A 15,588-nucleotide genomic window follows, 5' to 3' on the forward strand; every position below is an offset into this window, starting at 1 on the left:
TACTTAGAATCATGGAATGTTACAGTTGGAAGGGACCTACTGTGTCATTGTATCGAACCCCCTGCTGAATGCAGGATTCACTAAACCACCTCAGACAGATACAGTACAGCCTCTGTTTGAAGACCTCCATTGAAGGAGAACCACCTCTCCTGGCAGCCTGTTCCACTCATTGATCTCCTTCACGGTCAAAAAGTTTTTTTAATAATATCTACCATATATACTCGAGTATAAGCCGACCCGAGTATAAGCCGAGACCCTTAATTTTGCCACAAAAAAATGGGAAAACTTAATGACTCGAGTATAAGCCTAGGGTGGAAAATGCAGCAGCTACCAGTAAATTTCAAAAATAATCATAGGTACCAATAAAAGTAAAATTAATTGAGACATCAGTAGATTAAGTGTTTTTGAATATCCATATTGAATCAGGAGCCCCATATAATGCTCCATACAGTTCATGATGAGCCCCATAAGATGCTCTATATAAAAATATGCCCCATATAATGCTGCACAAAGGTTAATAAAGGCCCCATAAGATGCTCCATAGAAAATGTGCTCCATATAATGCTGCATAAAGGTTGATTATGGCCCCATAAGATGCTCCATAGACACATTTGCCCAATATAATGCTGCACAAATGTTGATTATGGCCACATAAGATATTCCATAGAGACATTTGCCCCATATGCTGTTGCTGTGATAAAAAAAAATGACATACTCACTAGTGATGAGCAAATATACTCGTTGCTCAGGTTTTCCTGAGCATTCTCGGGTGGTCTCCGAGTATTTATGACTGCTCGGAGATTTAGTTTTCTTCCCCGCAGCTGAATGATTTACATCTGTTAGCCAGCTTGAATACATGTGGGGATTCCCTAGCAACCAGGCAACCCCCCACATGTACTCAGGCTGGCTAATAGCTGTAAATCATTCAGCTGCTGGGAAGAAAACTAAATCTCCGAGCAGTCATAAATACTCGGATACCACCCGAGCGTGCTCGGGAAAATCCGAGCAATGAGTATATTTGTGTCATGTCGGACGCTGTTCAGACCAGGTCGTTCGACAGACGGCGGTAATTCCGCTTTTGACCACTATGCGCTCATTGGCGTCGGCTAGGTTTTATCTAGATGGTCCGGGGTTAATTTACCTGGTGCTCGGATTGGAAGCTGGGCCATGCCCACTGCCTTTAAATAGTTCTCCTGAACATTGGGCGTCGCCGATTATAGCTTCTGTCTTGTGCGTGGTTATCTCGGTCTGGAGTGGTGAGCTAGTAGTTGGAGTATCGTTGCTGGTGGTGTATTTCCCTTTGTCTTATTTGCTCCTTCCTATATTTGTATTTGTTTTGCCCTTTGCATTTATAGTGTATTCCTGAGTGACTGCGGCGTGGTGCTTATTTTTCCGTTATCCTTGTCTGTGCTAACTGTGGGTATTGGAGTGTGGACTCTTCACTGGGTGGTGGGTGGTGGTTTCTGCCTAGGGTTGAAACAGGAGATAGGGCGAGGGTGGAGGCTCAGACATGCACACCATTAGTGTAAACACTGAGAGAGGGTCAGTCAGGGTTTCCCTAGTCTGAGGGAAATCGCAGGGGCCCGGGTTATTAGCTCTTTCCTGCCTAGGTCTCCCGTGACATTATAATCGGCCAACATTATTTCCATGGATCCCATGATTTCCATAACCCGCAAGTTGGAGGCGCTGTCCCTACAGGTCACTGAGTTAAGGGGGGCAGTGCAGCAACAGGGACTAGCAGTGTGTAATGTGCAAGCCGGAGTTACAGGTAAAGTTGCTGAGCCTAAGTTTCCTTTGCCTGAAAAATTTGCTGAGGAACGCAGTAAATTTGTTTCTTTTCGTGAAGCTTGCAAACTGTATTTCCGTATGCACCCGATCTCCTAATGAGGCTCAGCGTGTGGGCCTGGTGTTGTCATTATTAAGCGGGGATCCCCAAGCATGGGCGTTTTCTTTGCCGTCTGATTCTGCTACATTTAACTCGGTGGTGAGTTTTTTTTCTGCTCTAGCACACATTTACGACGATCCGGACAGAATGGCTCTAGCAGAATCTAAGATACGCACTATTTGCCAGGGGGAGCGTGTTGCAGAGGATTACTGTTCTGAATTTCGCCGCTGGGCGGTTGACACACAGTGGAATGAGCCTGCGCTGTGGAGTCACTTTATTCATGGAGTTTCTAATAGCGTTAAAAAGCCCTCCTGATGTACAAGACTCCTGCTTCACTAGATTCCGCTATGAGTCTTGTTGTCCGCATTCATCGCCGTTTGCCTCAGGGGGATCATGAGACGCCGCCTGTGGGTGAAGGTTTAGGTTCACGTGAGGTTGCTGCAGGTGAGCCCACGGAACCTATGCAAATCGCAGGGGTATCACATGTTAAGAATCGAGCCCCTGTACTCAAGAAGCAGGGAGCCTGTTTTTTCTGCAGTAAAACTGGTCATTTTATTAATATCTGTCCTCTGCTGTTAAAGAAAAACGCAAAGGCGGAAAACTTCTAAGCTCAGAGGGTGTGGAGGAGTCCAATCTGAGCTTATGTATATCCTCCATGATGGTTTCTCAGTGCATGCTCCCTGCCAAAGTTGTTGTCGCTGGCAGAGAGCTGCCAATCACTGTTTTTGTGGATAGTGGTTCTGCCACAAATCTCATTGATGAGGAGTTTGCGTGCACTGCTGGTTTTAGGATTGAAAAACTGCCTCATCCTATCCGCGTGGTCACCATCAATTCTGCTCCTCTCCCACAGGGGGAGATTACTGAGTTTGTGGCTGAGGTTAAACTCCACATTGGGGTTCTTCATTTCGAGCAGGTTACATGTAAGGTGCTCAAGACTCTTCCGGCCTCCCGGAAAAAGACCAGTTAGGAGCACAATTATCATCAGTCTGGAGGAGAGTTAAACAGCGCCTGTTGAGTGTGGGTGCCAGGTACAAACTTGTGGCTGACAGTAGGCATGTGCCAGGTCCGGACCTGAGTGTGGATGACTGGGTGTGGTTATCCACAAAAAACATAAGACTCAAGATACCATCCCTTAAATTGGGTCCACGTCTTATTGGTCCATTTAGGGTCACCGCCGTCATTAACCCAGTAGCGTACCGATTGGAGCTTCCTACGGTGTATAAGATACACAACGTGTTCCACAGGTCTCTTTTAAAGAAGGTGGTGGGTTCCGTGGACGCGGCGCCTATGCCACCTCCAGTCTTGGTGGATGGTAATTTGGAATTTGAAGTCTCCAAGGTGGTTGACTCTCGTGTAGTGCGCCGCACTTTACAGTACTTGGTACACTGGCGTGGTTATGGGCCTGAGGAGAGGTCCTGGGTACCAGCCTCGGACGTTCATGCGGATCGGCTGGTCAGGTTTTTTCACCGCCGCCATCTGGACAAGCTGGGTCCTATAAGCCGTGAGGGCCCTGGGGTCCCTCGTAGAAGGCGGGGTACTGTCATGTCGGACACTGTTCAGACCAGATCGTTCGACAGACAGCGGTAATTCCGCTTTTGACCACTATGTGCTCATTGGCGTCGGCTAGGTTTTATCTAGATGGTCCGGGGTTAATTTACCTGGTGCTCGGATTGGAAGCTGGGCCATGCCCACTGCCTTTAAATAGTTCTCCTGAACATTGGGCGTCGCCGATTATAGCTTCTGTCTTGTGCGTGGTTATCTCGGTCTGGAGTGGTGAGCTAGTAGTTGGAGTATCGTTGCTGGTGGTGTATTTCCCTTTGTTTTATTTGCTCCTTCCTATATTTGTATTTGTTTTGCCCTTTGCATTTATAGTGTATTCCTGAGTGACTGCGGCGTGGTGCTTATTTTTCCGTTATCCTTGTCTGTGCTAACTGTGGGTATTGGAGTGTGGACTCTTCACTGGGTGGTGGGTGGTGGTTTCAGCCTAGGGTTGAAACAGGAGATAGGGCGAGGGTGGAGGCTCAGACATGCACACCATTAGTGTAAACACTGAGAGAGGGTCAGTCAGGGTTTCCCTAGTCTGAGGGAAATCACAGGGGCCCGGGTTATTAGCTCTTTCCTGCCTAGGTCTCCCGTGACAATTTGCTCATCACTAATACTCACCTCTCATCACTCAGGCCCCCGGCACTTGCAATATTCACTTGTCCCCGTTCCACCGCCGGGCATCGCTCTGTCTTCCGCGTCCTCTGCAGTGACTGTTCAGGCAGAGAGCGGCGCGCACACTAAACACGTCATCGCGCCCTCTGACCTGAGCTTCACAGCCAGAGGACGCGGAAGATGGAGCGGCGCCCGGCGGTGGAACGTGGACAGGTGAATATCTTGCAATGCTCACCCTCCCCATTATACTCACCTGCTCCCGGCGCGGTCCCTGGCAGCTTCTCTGATGGTCTCTCCGGGCGCTGACAGCTTCTTCCAGCGTTGAGTGGTCACTGGTACCGCTCATTGAAGTAACGAATATGCGGCTCCACCCCTATGGGAGTGTAGTCGCGTCTATATTCATTACTGTAATGAGTCGTACCATGTGACCGCTCAAGACAGGAAGAGCTGCCGGCACCCGGAGACCATCGGAGATGCAGGGACCGCGCCAGGAGCAGGTGAATCTGTGACATCCGCCGCTCCCCCTCCCCCACCGACCCCATGGGATAATGACTCGAATATAAGCCGAGAGGGGCACTTTCAGCCTAAAAAAAATGAGCTGAAAATCTCAGCGTATACTCGAGTATCTACGGTAATTAATATCTAATCTGTATCTTCTCACTTTCTGTTTCATTCCATTGCTTCTCATGTTTCCATGTGCAAATGAGAATAAGAATGATCTCTCTAAACTGTGACATCCCTTCAGAAATTTTTAGACAGCTATTAAGTCTCCTCTTAGCCTTCTTTTTTGAAACCTAAACATTCCCAGATCCTTTAACTGTTTCTTATAGGACATAGTTTGCAGTCCGCTCACCATCCTGGTAGCTCTTTTCTGAACTTGCTCCAGTTTTTTATCTCTTTTTTTTTTAAATGTGGTGCCCAGTACATGAAACAGTATTCCAAATGAGGTCTGACCAAGTGTTTGCCTTTTTGCTGCTGCATCACACTGTTGACTCATGTGCAGTATGTGATCTATTAGTTTACCCAAGTCTTTTTCACACGTGCTGTTGCTTAGTTCTCTTCCTCCCATTCTATAGATGTAATTTTAGTTTTTCTTGCCAAGATGCAGAATCATGCATTTCTCCCTGTTAAGTACCATTCTGTTAGTCACTATACATTGTTCAAACTTCTAGATCCTTCTGAATTCTATCTCTTCTCTAATGTTAGCTATCCTTCCTAGCTTTGCATTGTCTTCAAATTTTATTAGTTTGCCTTCATTTTCCTTATCTAGATCATTTATAAAATTATTAAACAACACTGACATACCTCCAAATCCTTTTTATTGCTTTTGGTCTCCCTTGCAAGCCTCACTTCATTATTACAGTTGTGGCCAAAAGTATTGACACCCCTGCAATTCTGTCAGATAATACTCAGTTTCTTCCTGAAAATGATTGCAAACACAAATTCTTTGGTATTATTATCTTCATTTAATTTGTCTTAAATGAAAAAAACACAAACGAGAATGAAGCAAAAAGCAAGACATTGATCATTTCATACAAAACTCCAAAAATGGGCCAGACAAAAGTATTGGCACCCTCAGCCTAATACTTGGTTGCACAACCTTTAGCCAAAATTACTGCGACCAACCGCTTCCGGTAACCAGTGGTAACAATGCTCTTAACAATGCTCTGCTGGAATTTTAGACTATTCTTCTTTGGCAAACTGCTCCAGGTCCCTGATATTTGAAGGGTGCCTTCTCCAAACTGCCATTTTTAGATCTCTGCACAGGTGTTCTATGGGATTCAGATCTGGACTCATTGCTGGCCACCTTAGAAGTCTCCAGTGCTTTATAGTGCTTTTTGAAGTGTGTTTTGGGTCATTGTCCTGCTGGAAGACCCATGACCTCTGAGGGAGACCCAGCTTTCTCACACTGGGCCCTACATTATGCTGCAAAATTTGTTGGTAGTCTTCAGACTTCATAATGCCATGAGCACGGTCAAGCAGTCCAGTGCCAGAGGCAGCAAAGCGACCCCAAAACATCAGGGAACCTCCGCTATGTGTGACTGTAGGGACCGTGTTCTTTTCTTTGAATGCCTCTTTTTTTCTCCTGTAAACTCTATGTTGATGCCTTTGCCCAAAAAGCTCTACTTTTGTCTCATCTGACCAGAGAACATTCTTCCAAAACATTTTAGGCTTTTTCAGGTAAGTTTTGGCAAACTCCAGCCTGGCTTTTTTATGTCTCGGGGTAAGAAGTGGGGTCTTCCTGGGTCTCCTACCATACAGTCCCTTTTCATTCAGACGCCGACGGATAGTACGGGTTAACACTGTTGTACCCTTGGACTGCAGGGCAGCTTAAACTTGTTTGGATGTTAGTCGAGGTTCTTTATCCAACATCCGCACATCTTGCGTTGAAATCTCTTGTCAATTTTTCTTTTCCGTCCACATCTAGGGAGGTTAGCCACAGTGCCATGGGCTTTAAACTTCTTGATGACACTGCGCACGGTAGACCCAGGAACATTCAGGTCTTTGGAGATGGACTTGTAGCCTTGAGATTGCTCATGCTTCCTCACAATTTGGTTTCTCAAGTCCTCAGACAGTTCTGTGGTCTTATTTCTTTTCTCCATGCTCAATGTGGTACACACAAGGACACAGGACAGAGGTTGAGTCAACTTTAATCCATGTCAACTGGCTGCAAGTGTGATTTAGTTATTGCCAACACCTGTTAGTTGCCACAGGTAAGTTACAGATGCTGTTAATTACACAAATTAGAGAAGCATCATATGATTTTTCGAACAGTGCCAATACTTTTGTCCACCCCCTTTTTTATGTTTGGTGTGGAATTATATCCAATTTGGCTTTAGGACAATTATTTTTGTGTTTTTTCATTTAAGACAAATTAAATTAAGATAATAATACCAAAGAATTTGTGTTTGCAATCATTTTCAGGAAGAAACTGAGTATTATCTGACAGAATTGCAGGAGTGTCAATACTTTTGGCCACAACTGTAGTTTTAGTTCTTCTAATGCTTGCCCTGCATTGCGTTAGATATGCCTCCATCTTTGCATTTAATATCCAATTATTTTTTCCTTTTTAGTAAGTGTTTAAAGGGGTATTCCCATCTCCTAGATGCTATCCCAATATGTAGTAGGTGTAATAATAATAATAATAATAGCAAAAACTCGTATCCATAGCTATGACCACTAGCAACTAGCTTACTGTCGCTATATAAGGGGTCATAACCATGGATACCTAAGGTCCTGCAATGCCTGTACATGAGGTAAAAGACATAGCAAATCAGAAAAACTATACTGCATTTCTAATTGGAGTTTTTGTTATTATTATTTTTATTACACCTACTACTTTTATGGAAAGGATATTGGAGATGGGAATACCCCTTTAAGTTCTGCGTTCATCCATCCTGGTCTCTTTAAATTCTTCCAATTCTTCCTTCTTTTCGAGATTGTTACTGTGCAGTGAGAATTAATTTCATTTTGCAAAATCTCCCATCCTTCTTGGACATGTCTGTATTTTAGATCATTCGGCCATTGGACCTTTCCTACCGTCTTTCTAAGTCCATTAAAATCTGCTTTCCTGAAGTCCAACCTTAAAGTCTGAGTCCTCGCTGATCTTCTTCCTCTTGTAATCCAAAATTCAAGGATAGCACGATCACTGTCTCCTAAATTCCCACCTACTTCTTCTAATACAATATAAAATAATAATAATAATAATAATTTTTATTTATATAGCGCCAACATATTTCGCAGCACTTTACAATTAAGCGGGGACATGTACAGACAAATTCAATACAAGTTAAGACAATTTAAACAGTGACATTAGGAGTGAGGTCCCTGCTCGCAAGCTTACAATCTACAAGAAAATGGGGGGGACACAATAGGTGAAAAGTGCTTGTTATTTCAGGTCTGGCAATTATAATAAATAGGGATTTTCATATAAAGCTGCATGATCCGGTCATCAGCCCGTGTGTTTAAGTGCAATAGTCAAGTATCAAGTGCAGTTATCATGTGCATGGAGGGTGTGGAGACAGATGAATAGTAGGGTGCAGATTTAGAATAATATTTGGAAGGAGGGAACAGGGCAAAGTTAGTTTACTGAGTAGTTGATGTGGTAGGCTTGTTTGAAGAGATGGGTTTTTAGAGCGCGCTTGAATAGGTCGGGGCTAGGTATCAGTCTGATCGTCTGGGGAAGTGCATTCCAGAGAGCTGGCGCAGCACGAGAGAAGTCTTGGAGACGGAGGTGCGAGGTTCGGATTACGGGGGATGTTAGCCTTAGGTCATTTGTAGAACGGAGGGCACGTGTAGGGCGATAGACAGAGATGAGAGGAGATATAAGGCGTTGCAGGACTGTGAAGGGCTTTGTGGGTGAGAGAGATGAGTTTATACTGGACCCTGTAGCGAATGGGTAGCCAGTGTAATGACTGGCACAAGATGGAGGCATCGGTGAAGCGGTTGAACAGAAATATGACCCTGGCTGCCGCATTCAAGATGGATTGGAGAGGAGAAAGTTTGGTAAGAGGGAGACCGATCAGAAGAGAGTTGCAGTAGTGCAGACGGGAATGAATAAGAGCGACAGTAAGAGTCTTAGCAGTTTCAAAGGAACTGGGGATAGCTTACCGGTAGCCCCATAGGGAATGACAGGGTATTGTCATCCCTTCTCATCAAGTCCCGGATCGTTTCCTGACTAGAGGTTTTTCCGGTGCTCCTGCTCACGTATCTTGGAATGGGTGAAATTGTTCCTTTTCCGTTTTAATTTTAACAATTATTTATAGCATCATCAATAATAGGTGCCATTTTTTCTATGCAGCGATAATTGTTTTACCTGCAACCAACTGTAATATATATGGTTCTGCTATTCATATGTATATGTCTGTGGCAGCTATTGTTTAAACCATACGTTGGTCTGTATACATTCCGCTTCTCTGCTAACTCAGGCGGAGTTGTTTTGAATCCTAACGGGGGTCTTTTGTAGGTCTCTTGGTTGGGACCTTGCCCCTTATTTTTATATCACTTTGGGTGACACTATTGTGACTTTTATCCAATATTAGTAAAAGTTATGTTTTAAATTCCACTGTTGCTGTATTTTCTTTCAGTTTCAAAGGTGAGAAAAGGTCGGATTCTGGAGATGTTTTTAAGATGCAGGCGACAAGAGCGAGTGAGTGATCGGATATAGGGAGTAAAGGAAAGATCGGTGTCAAATATGACCCCAAGACAGCGGGCATGCTGCTTGGGAGTTATGGTTGAACCCTCCAGGGTAATTTCGATGTTGGGAAGAGTGAGGTTAGTAGAAGGGAGAAACACAAGAAGTTCCGTTTTGGAGAGATTTAGTTTCAGATAGAGGGAGGACATGATGTTAGAGACAGCAGACAGACAATCCTTGGTATTTTGAATTAGGCTAGGTTCACATTGCGTTATTGGGTGATCGCTAACGGACAGCGTTGCACGGCGAAAATGTCGCAATTAACGCAGTGCAACGGGTCCGTTAGCGCACCCATTGACAGCAATGTTGTTTCTGCCTGAAGCGCATCGCTAGCGCGTCCTTTTTTCGGCTCGCGCTAGCGATGTGTCGTTCTTTTGTGGCACGCCTCGGACGCTGCTTGCAGCGTCCACGGCGCGCCTGAGGTCCGTTCCCCGCTCTCGCAGATCGGGGATCTGCGAGAGCGGGGACGTTAACGCGACCCCTAAACGCGACCCCTACAAATACATTGCGTTAGCGCAATGCGCTAGCGCTAAACGGATTGCCCTAACGCAATGTGAACCTAGCCTTAGGGTAGGGGTGATGACACGGGAAGAAGTGTATAATTGGGTGTCATCAGCATAGAGATGATACTGGAACCCAAATCTGCTGATTGTTTGTCCAATAGGGGCCGTGTATAGAGAGAAGAGGAGGGGGCCTAGGACTGAGCCCTGCGGAACCCCGATAGTAAGGGGACGAGGAGAGGAAGAGGGGCCGGCAAAGGATACAGTGAAGGAGCGGTCAGAGAGGAGGAGAACCAGGAGAGGGCTGTGTCCTTGAAGTCTATGGAGCGGAGCATAGTGAGAAGGAGCTGGTGATCCACAGTGTCAAATGCGGCAGAGAGATCCAGGAGAATCAGCAGAGAGCAATGACCTTTGGATTTAGCCGTTATTAGATCATTAGAGACTTTAGTGAGGGCAGTTTCAGTGGAGTGTAAAGAGCGGAAACCAGATTGTAAGGGGTCGAGAAGAGAGTTATCCGAGAGATAGCGGATTAGACGGGAGTGGACCAAGCGTTCCAGGAGTTTAAAGATGAAGGAAAGGTTAGAGACAGGTCTGTAGTTAGCAGTTGAAGAAAAGGAGTACCAACGGAGCAAAAAGATACAAAAACAACACTGCCAAAAATCAATCTCCCGCACATAGGGTAACACTAGGGAAGCAACCAGATGTGTTTGCCAGATCACCTGCTGTGGGTAACTAATAAACACCCCACAGTGAAAAATAAAAGTAACAAAGGCAATGCTTACCTGCGTGAGCGAAACGCGCGTCGGGGTCTCTCACGGACTGAATCCTGCTCGGCACACACCGCCTTCCTATATTCTAGTGGTAAGCATTGCCTTGTTACTTTTATTTTTCACTGTGGGGTGTTTATTAGTTACCCACAGCAGGTGATCTGGCAAACACATCTGGTTGCTTCCCTAGTGTTACCCTATGTGCGGGAGATTGATTTTTGGCAGTGTTGTTACTGGCAGAGACTCACTCTATTTTAGCCATCCTTTTTGTAACTGTTCAGTATGTATTTATGCACTATATGCTTGTAAACTAATAAATATTTAAATTTTTGCTCCGTTGGTACTCCTTTTCTTCAATGGCTTATATGGAGCTAGTTTGCCTTCTTGGTTGCGGGTCTTTACAGCGGTATCTAGTGCTTTGATTGCTCCGCTAAAAATGATGCCTTGCTTTGTTATTACTGTAGTTAGCAGTGCAGTTCTGGTCCAGGGATGGCTTTTTAAGTAAAGGGGTTATGATGGCATGTTTAAATGAGGAGGGAAAGATACCTGAAGAAAGAGAGAGGTTAAATATTTTAGTCAGGTGAGTGGTGACCACTGGTGAGAGAGACTGCAGGAGAGGTGAAGGAATGGGGTCACTGTTGCAGGTTGTAGGCCGAGCAGAAGCGAGGAGCTTGGAAACTTCTTCTTCTGAGACAGGCTCAAAGATGTCTAGTGAGCTTGAGGTGCGGCAGGGAAGGGGATCCAGGCACTGAGGAGATTGGGCTGAGATATCCTGATGGATGTGGTTGATTTTTTCCAGGAAGTAAGTGGCCAGATCCTCACCACTGAGATTGGTGATGGGGGCCTGTGCTTTAGGTTTCAGGAGGGAGTTTAAGGTTTCAAAAAGTTGTTTTGGGTTGTTGGATAGAGAGGTGATGAGGGTGGTTAAGTAGGATTGTTTGGCCAGATAAAGGGCAGAGTTATAGGTTTTGAGCATGAACTTATAGTGGATGAAGTCTTCTGCTAAGAGAGACTTTCTCCACTGCCGCTCTGCACACCTTGAACAACGCTGAAGAAAGCGTGTTTGCATAGTGTGCCAGGGCTGCCGTTGTCTGTGTCGGGTCTTTCTGCGTGTAGAAGGTGCTGCTTCATCTAGGGCATTCTTCAGTGTATTATTGCAGTGTGACAATGCTAAGTCTGGACAGGAGAGGGAGGAGATGGGGGCTAAAGATGTGTGGAGATTGTCCATAAGCTGCTGGGTATTAATGGAACGTGTATTCCGATAAGTGTGGTAAGTAGGAGTGTCCTGAGTGAGGAGACAATTCTTGACAGAGAAGGAAAGAAGGTTGTGGTCCGAAAGCGGGAGAGGGGAGTTAGTAAAGTCGTGCAGCGATCCGGGACGGGAGAAAACCAGGTCCAGAGTATTCCCGTCCTCATGCGTAGGAGAATTAGTAAACTGTGAGAGGCCGAATGAAGAAGTTAGAGAAAGAAGATGAGAGGCAGATTGGGAGAGGGGATCATTGATGGGGATGTTAAAGTCTCCCATGATGAGGGTGGGGATGTCACAGGATAGAAAGTGAGTAAGCCAGGTGGCAAAGTGGTCTAGAAACAGGCGGGAGGAGCCTGGAGGGCGGTAAACAACCGCTACCCGCAAGGAGAAGGGCTTAAAGAGTCCGACGGCGTGGACTTCAAAGGAAGAAAATGTAAGTGAGGGAACCGGGGGGATGACCTGGAAAGCACATTGTGATGAAAGGAGCAAACCAACACCCCCACCCTGTCTGTTCTCAGGTCTGGTGGTATGTGAAAATTTCAGCCCACCAAACGACAGAGTGGCAGCAGCGGTGGTGTCTGAATGCTGGATCCAGGTTTCTGTAATAGTCAGAAGGTTAAGGGAATTAGGGAATTGTAAGGGAATTATACAATATGTAGAGATGAGCAAAAGAATTCGATTCAAATTTGAGTTTTGTGTCAAATGTTATTAGATCAAGGCAAATCTTGTCAGCCACCAGCCCCAACCCCTGGTTCTCTCTTGAATGAGATAAATATTTATGAGCTTATCAAAATTAGTAGATGGCTTACTTTGGATTATCTTTATTTACGTTTCCTTTGCTTTGCTGAATAATTACCTGCATGAGGCCAAATGCATTTCCATGGTCACCATATTTCCTTGAATCTAGAGCGTTCCCAGCACGTGATTCACGAGATATAATTCCAGCAATAACAGCACCATCTATTCCAGTTTCCACAGACACTAACTGTATCGTCTCCTTGTATTTCTTCATTCTGCCCAGGTCTGTTCCCGCTAGCTTCTCTGAAGCACCAACACCTTGAAAATTGTCAGAAGAGAAAGTTCAGTTCTGTATGTTTATATTAATTAGAATAAAGCTTCCAAATGTTGCCTCTAAGGCAGGAATGTCAAACTCAAATACACAAAATTAGGGACAAAAATAAAAGCTTGGACAAATTTGAGGGCCAACCTTGATAATTATTTAAAAAAAAAAAATCTACAATTGAGGAAGTATTTACTTCTTAACAAACAGCAATTAACTTTTTCATATGGAAACATACTTAGAACTGTTGTCCCACAAACAAAGTGCATTTTAGTTAATAGATCTTAGAATAAAATATTGGAATAATATAATATGTTATGTAACAGCAGCACAAAACCTTAACGATAATCATTCGATGATGTAATAGATCTGTCAAGCATCATAGGTTGCCGTTGTTCTTGTTAGCACAGATTCTGTTTTCACAGGATAATATGCTTTTGAAAATTATGACGTTTTGTGTAGCACAAAAGATCATTTCACCCACGAAACAAGTTTTTTGATCATTCATTGGGTGACTGTTCACACCACAATATTATTGTGAACCGAATGTTTCTTTCACAATAATCTCAGTGTAATTGCAGCTTAAGTTTGGGGCCTGAATTTAGTTTGGGGGTTGAAATTATTTGAGTCAGGTCTCGCTTCTGTTCATACCCAGATTTTGGCATCGGGTCGGAGGTATTAATTATTTTTGGGCTCTGAATCTGGAATTCTTTTTTAAGAGATGCATGGTTCTGAGAATAAAACTGCATTATAAATAGCAACATTATGTGGCCAGTTACTACTCTATTTGAAGACTGCATTTGGTGGTTTTGACTCCATTCAGAGCAGGGCCGTATTTAGAGTTTCTGCTGCCCTAGGCACTTTTAGTGCTGCCTTCCCCTTTGGTGAGTATGACACTATCGGCAGTGACTTTGGCAAGAATCGCTGATGTGAAAATCGCTTTTTGCAGTAGATCCGGCAGTTTTTCTGCATCTGCCGCGTAACGGATCACTTACGGCAACACTGCGTTCGGCCTCATTCATTCCCTATGGGATTTGCGGCACTTGCCATGATCTGGCAAATGCGGTACCATACCTCACAACTTTTGAAGAAGGGGAGGTATAAAGTTTGCGGCACGCGTTGTGCGCCGTGGCAAATTTTAGGCCACGCCTCTGACCACACCCATTTCACAACTAGTCACACCCATATCCACCCACGTCCCAACCACAGCCATTTAGCACTGCTGATCACGCTGTTTCATATACAATAATTATAAAAAAAAATATTGCCACACAGTGCTCCATACTGTATAATGGCCACACATGATGCTCAATACTGTATAATGGCCACACATGATGCTCCATAGTGCATAATGGCCACACATGATGCTCCATAATGTATAATGGCCACACAGTGCTCCATACAGTATAATGGCCACACATAGTGCTCTATACTGTATAATGGCCACACATAGTGCTCCATACTGTATAACGGCCAAACACAGTTCTCCATACTGTATAATTATCCCACATGATGCTCAATACTGTATAATGGCCACACATGATGCTCCATACTGTTTAATGGCCATTGGCCACACATGATGCTCCATACTGTATAACGGCCACACATGATGCTCCATACTGTATAACGGCCACACATGATGCTCAATACTGTATAATGGCCACACAGTTCTCCATACTGTATAATGATCCTACATGATGCTCAATACTGTATATTGACCCCCCTCCTGTATGCATGGCTCATATTCCCCCCCTCCTGTATGCATGGCTCATATCCCCCCCCTCCTGTCTGCATGGCTCATATTCCCCCTCCTGTATGCATGGCTCATATTCCCCCTCCTGTATGCATGGCTCATATTCCCCCCCTGTATGCATGGCTCATATCCCCCCGTATGCATGGCTCATATCCCCCTGTATGCATGGCTCATATTTCCCCCCGTATGCATGGCTCATATTCCCCCTCCTGTATACATGGCTCATATTCCTCCCCTGTATGCATAGCTCATATCCCCCCCCCCTGTATGCATGGCTCATATTCACCCCCCTGTATGCATGGCTCATATTCACCCCCCCTCCTGTATGCATGACTCATATTCCCCCCCCTGTATGCATGGCTCATATTCCCCTCCCTGTATGCATGGCTCATATTCCCCCCTGTATGCATGGCTCATATTCCCCCCCTGTATGCATGGCTTATATTCCCCCCCTGTATGCCTGGCTCATATTCCCCCCCCGTATGCATGGCTCATATTCCCCCCGTGTATGCATGGCTCATATCCCTCCCCCTTGTATGCATGGCTCATATCCCCCCTGTATGCATGGCTCACATTCCCCCCCTGTATGCATGGCTCATATTCCCCCCCTTGTATGCATGGCTTATATTCACCCCCTCCTGTATGCATGGCTCATATTCACCCCCCCCCCTGTATGCATGGCTCATATTCACCCCCTGTATGCATGGCTCATATTCACCCCCCTCCTGTATGCATGACTCATATTTCCCCCCCCCCTGTATGCATGGCTCATATTCCCCCCCTGTATGCATGGCTTATATTTCACACTCCCCTGTATGCATGGCTCATATTTCCCCTCCTGTATGGATGGCTCATATTCCCCCCCTGTATGCATGGCTCATATTCCCCCCCTGTATACATGGCTCATATTCCCCCCTGTATACATGGCTCATATTCCCCCCCTGTATGCATGGCTCATATTCACCCCCCCCGTATGCATGGCTCATATTCACCCCCCCCCTCCTGTATGCATGACTCATATTC

General features: G+C 45.2%; 2 protein-coding genes across 6 annotated transcripts in view; one reads left to right on the top strand and one right to left on the bottom strand.

Moving 5' to 3' along the window:
* The window catches only part of MITD1 (microtubule interacting and trafficking domain containing 1), a 106,353-nt gene that overhangs the window by 74,335 nt on the left and 16,430 nt on the right, over positions 1–15,588 (top strand). The window lies entirely within an intron of this gene.
* LYG1 (lysozyme g1) overlaps positions 1–15,588 on the bottom strand; it is an 81,667-nt gene that overhangs the window by 12,047 nt on the left and 54,032 nt on the right. For all 4 annotated transcript variants that reach the window (XM_077296536.1, XM_077296535.1, XM_077296538.1 and 1 more), the window contains one exon: positions 12,609–12,808. In XM_077296536.1, the coding sequence (XP_077152651.1) occupies positions 12,609–12,808 (200 nt within the window). The remainder of the gene's footprint in view (positions 1–12,608; positions 12,809–15,588) is intronic.

The sequence above is a fragment of the Ranitomeya variabilis genome, chromosome 3, assembly GCF_051348905.1.
Source record: "Ranitomeya variabilis isolate aRanVar5 chromosome 3, aRanVar5.hap1, whole genome shotgun sequence".
NCBI classification, from domain to species: Eukaryota; Metazoa; Chordata; class Amphibia; order Anura; family Dendrobatidae; genus Ranitomeya; species Ranitomeya variabilis.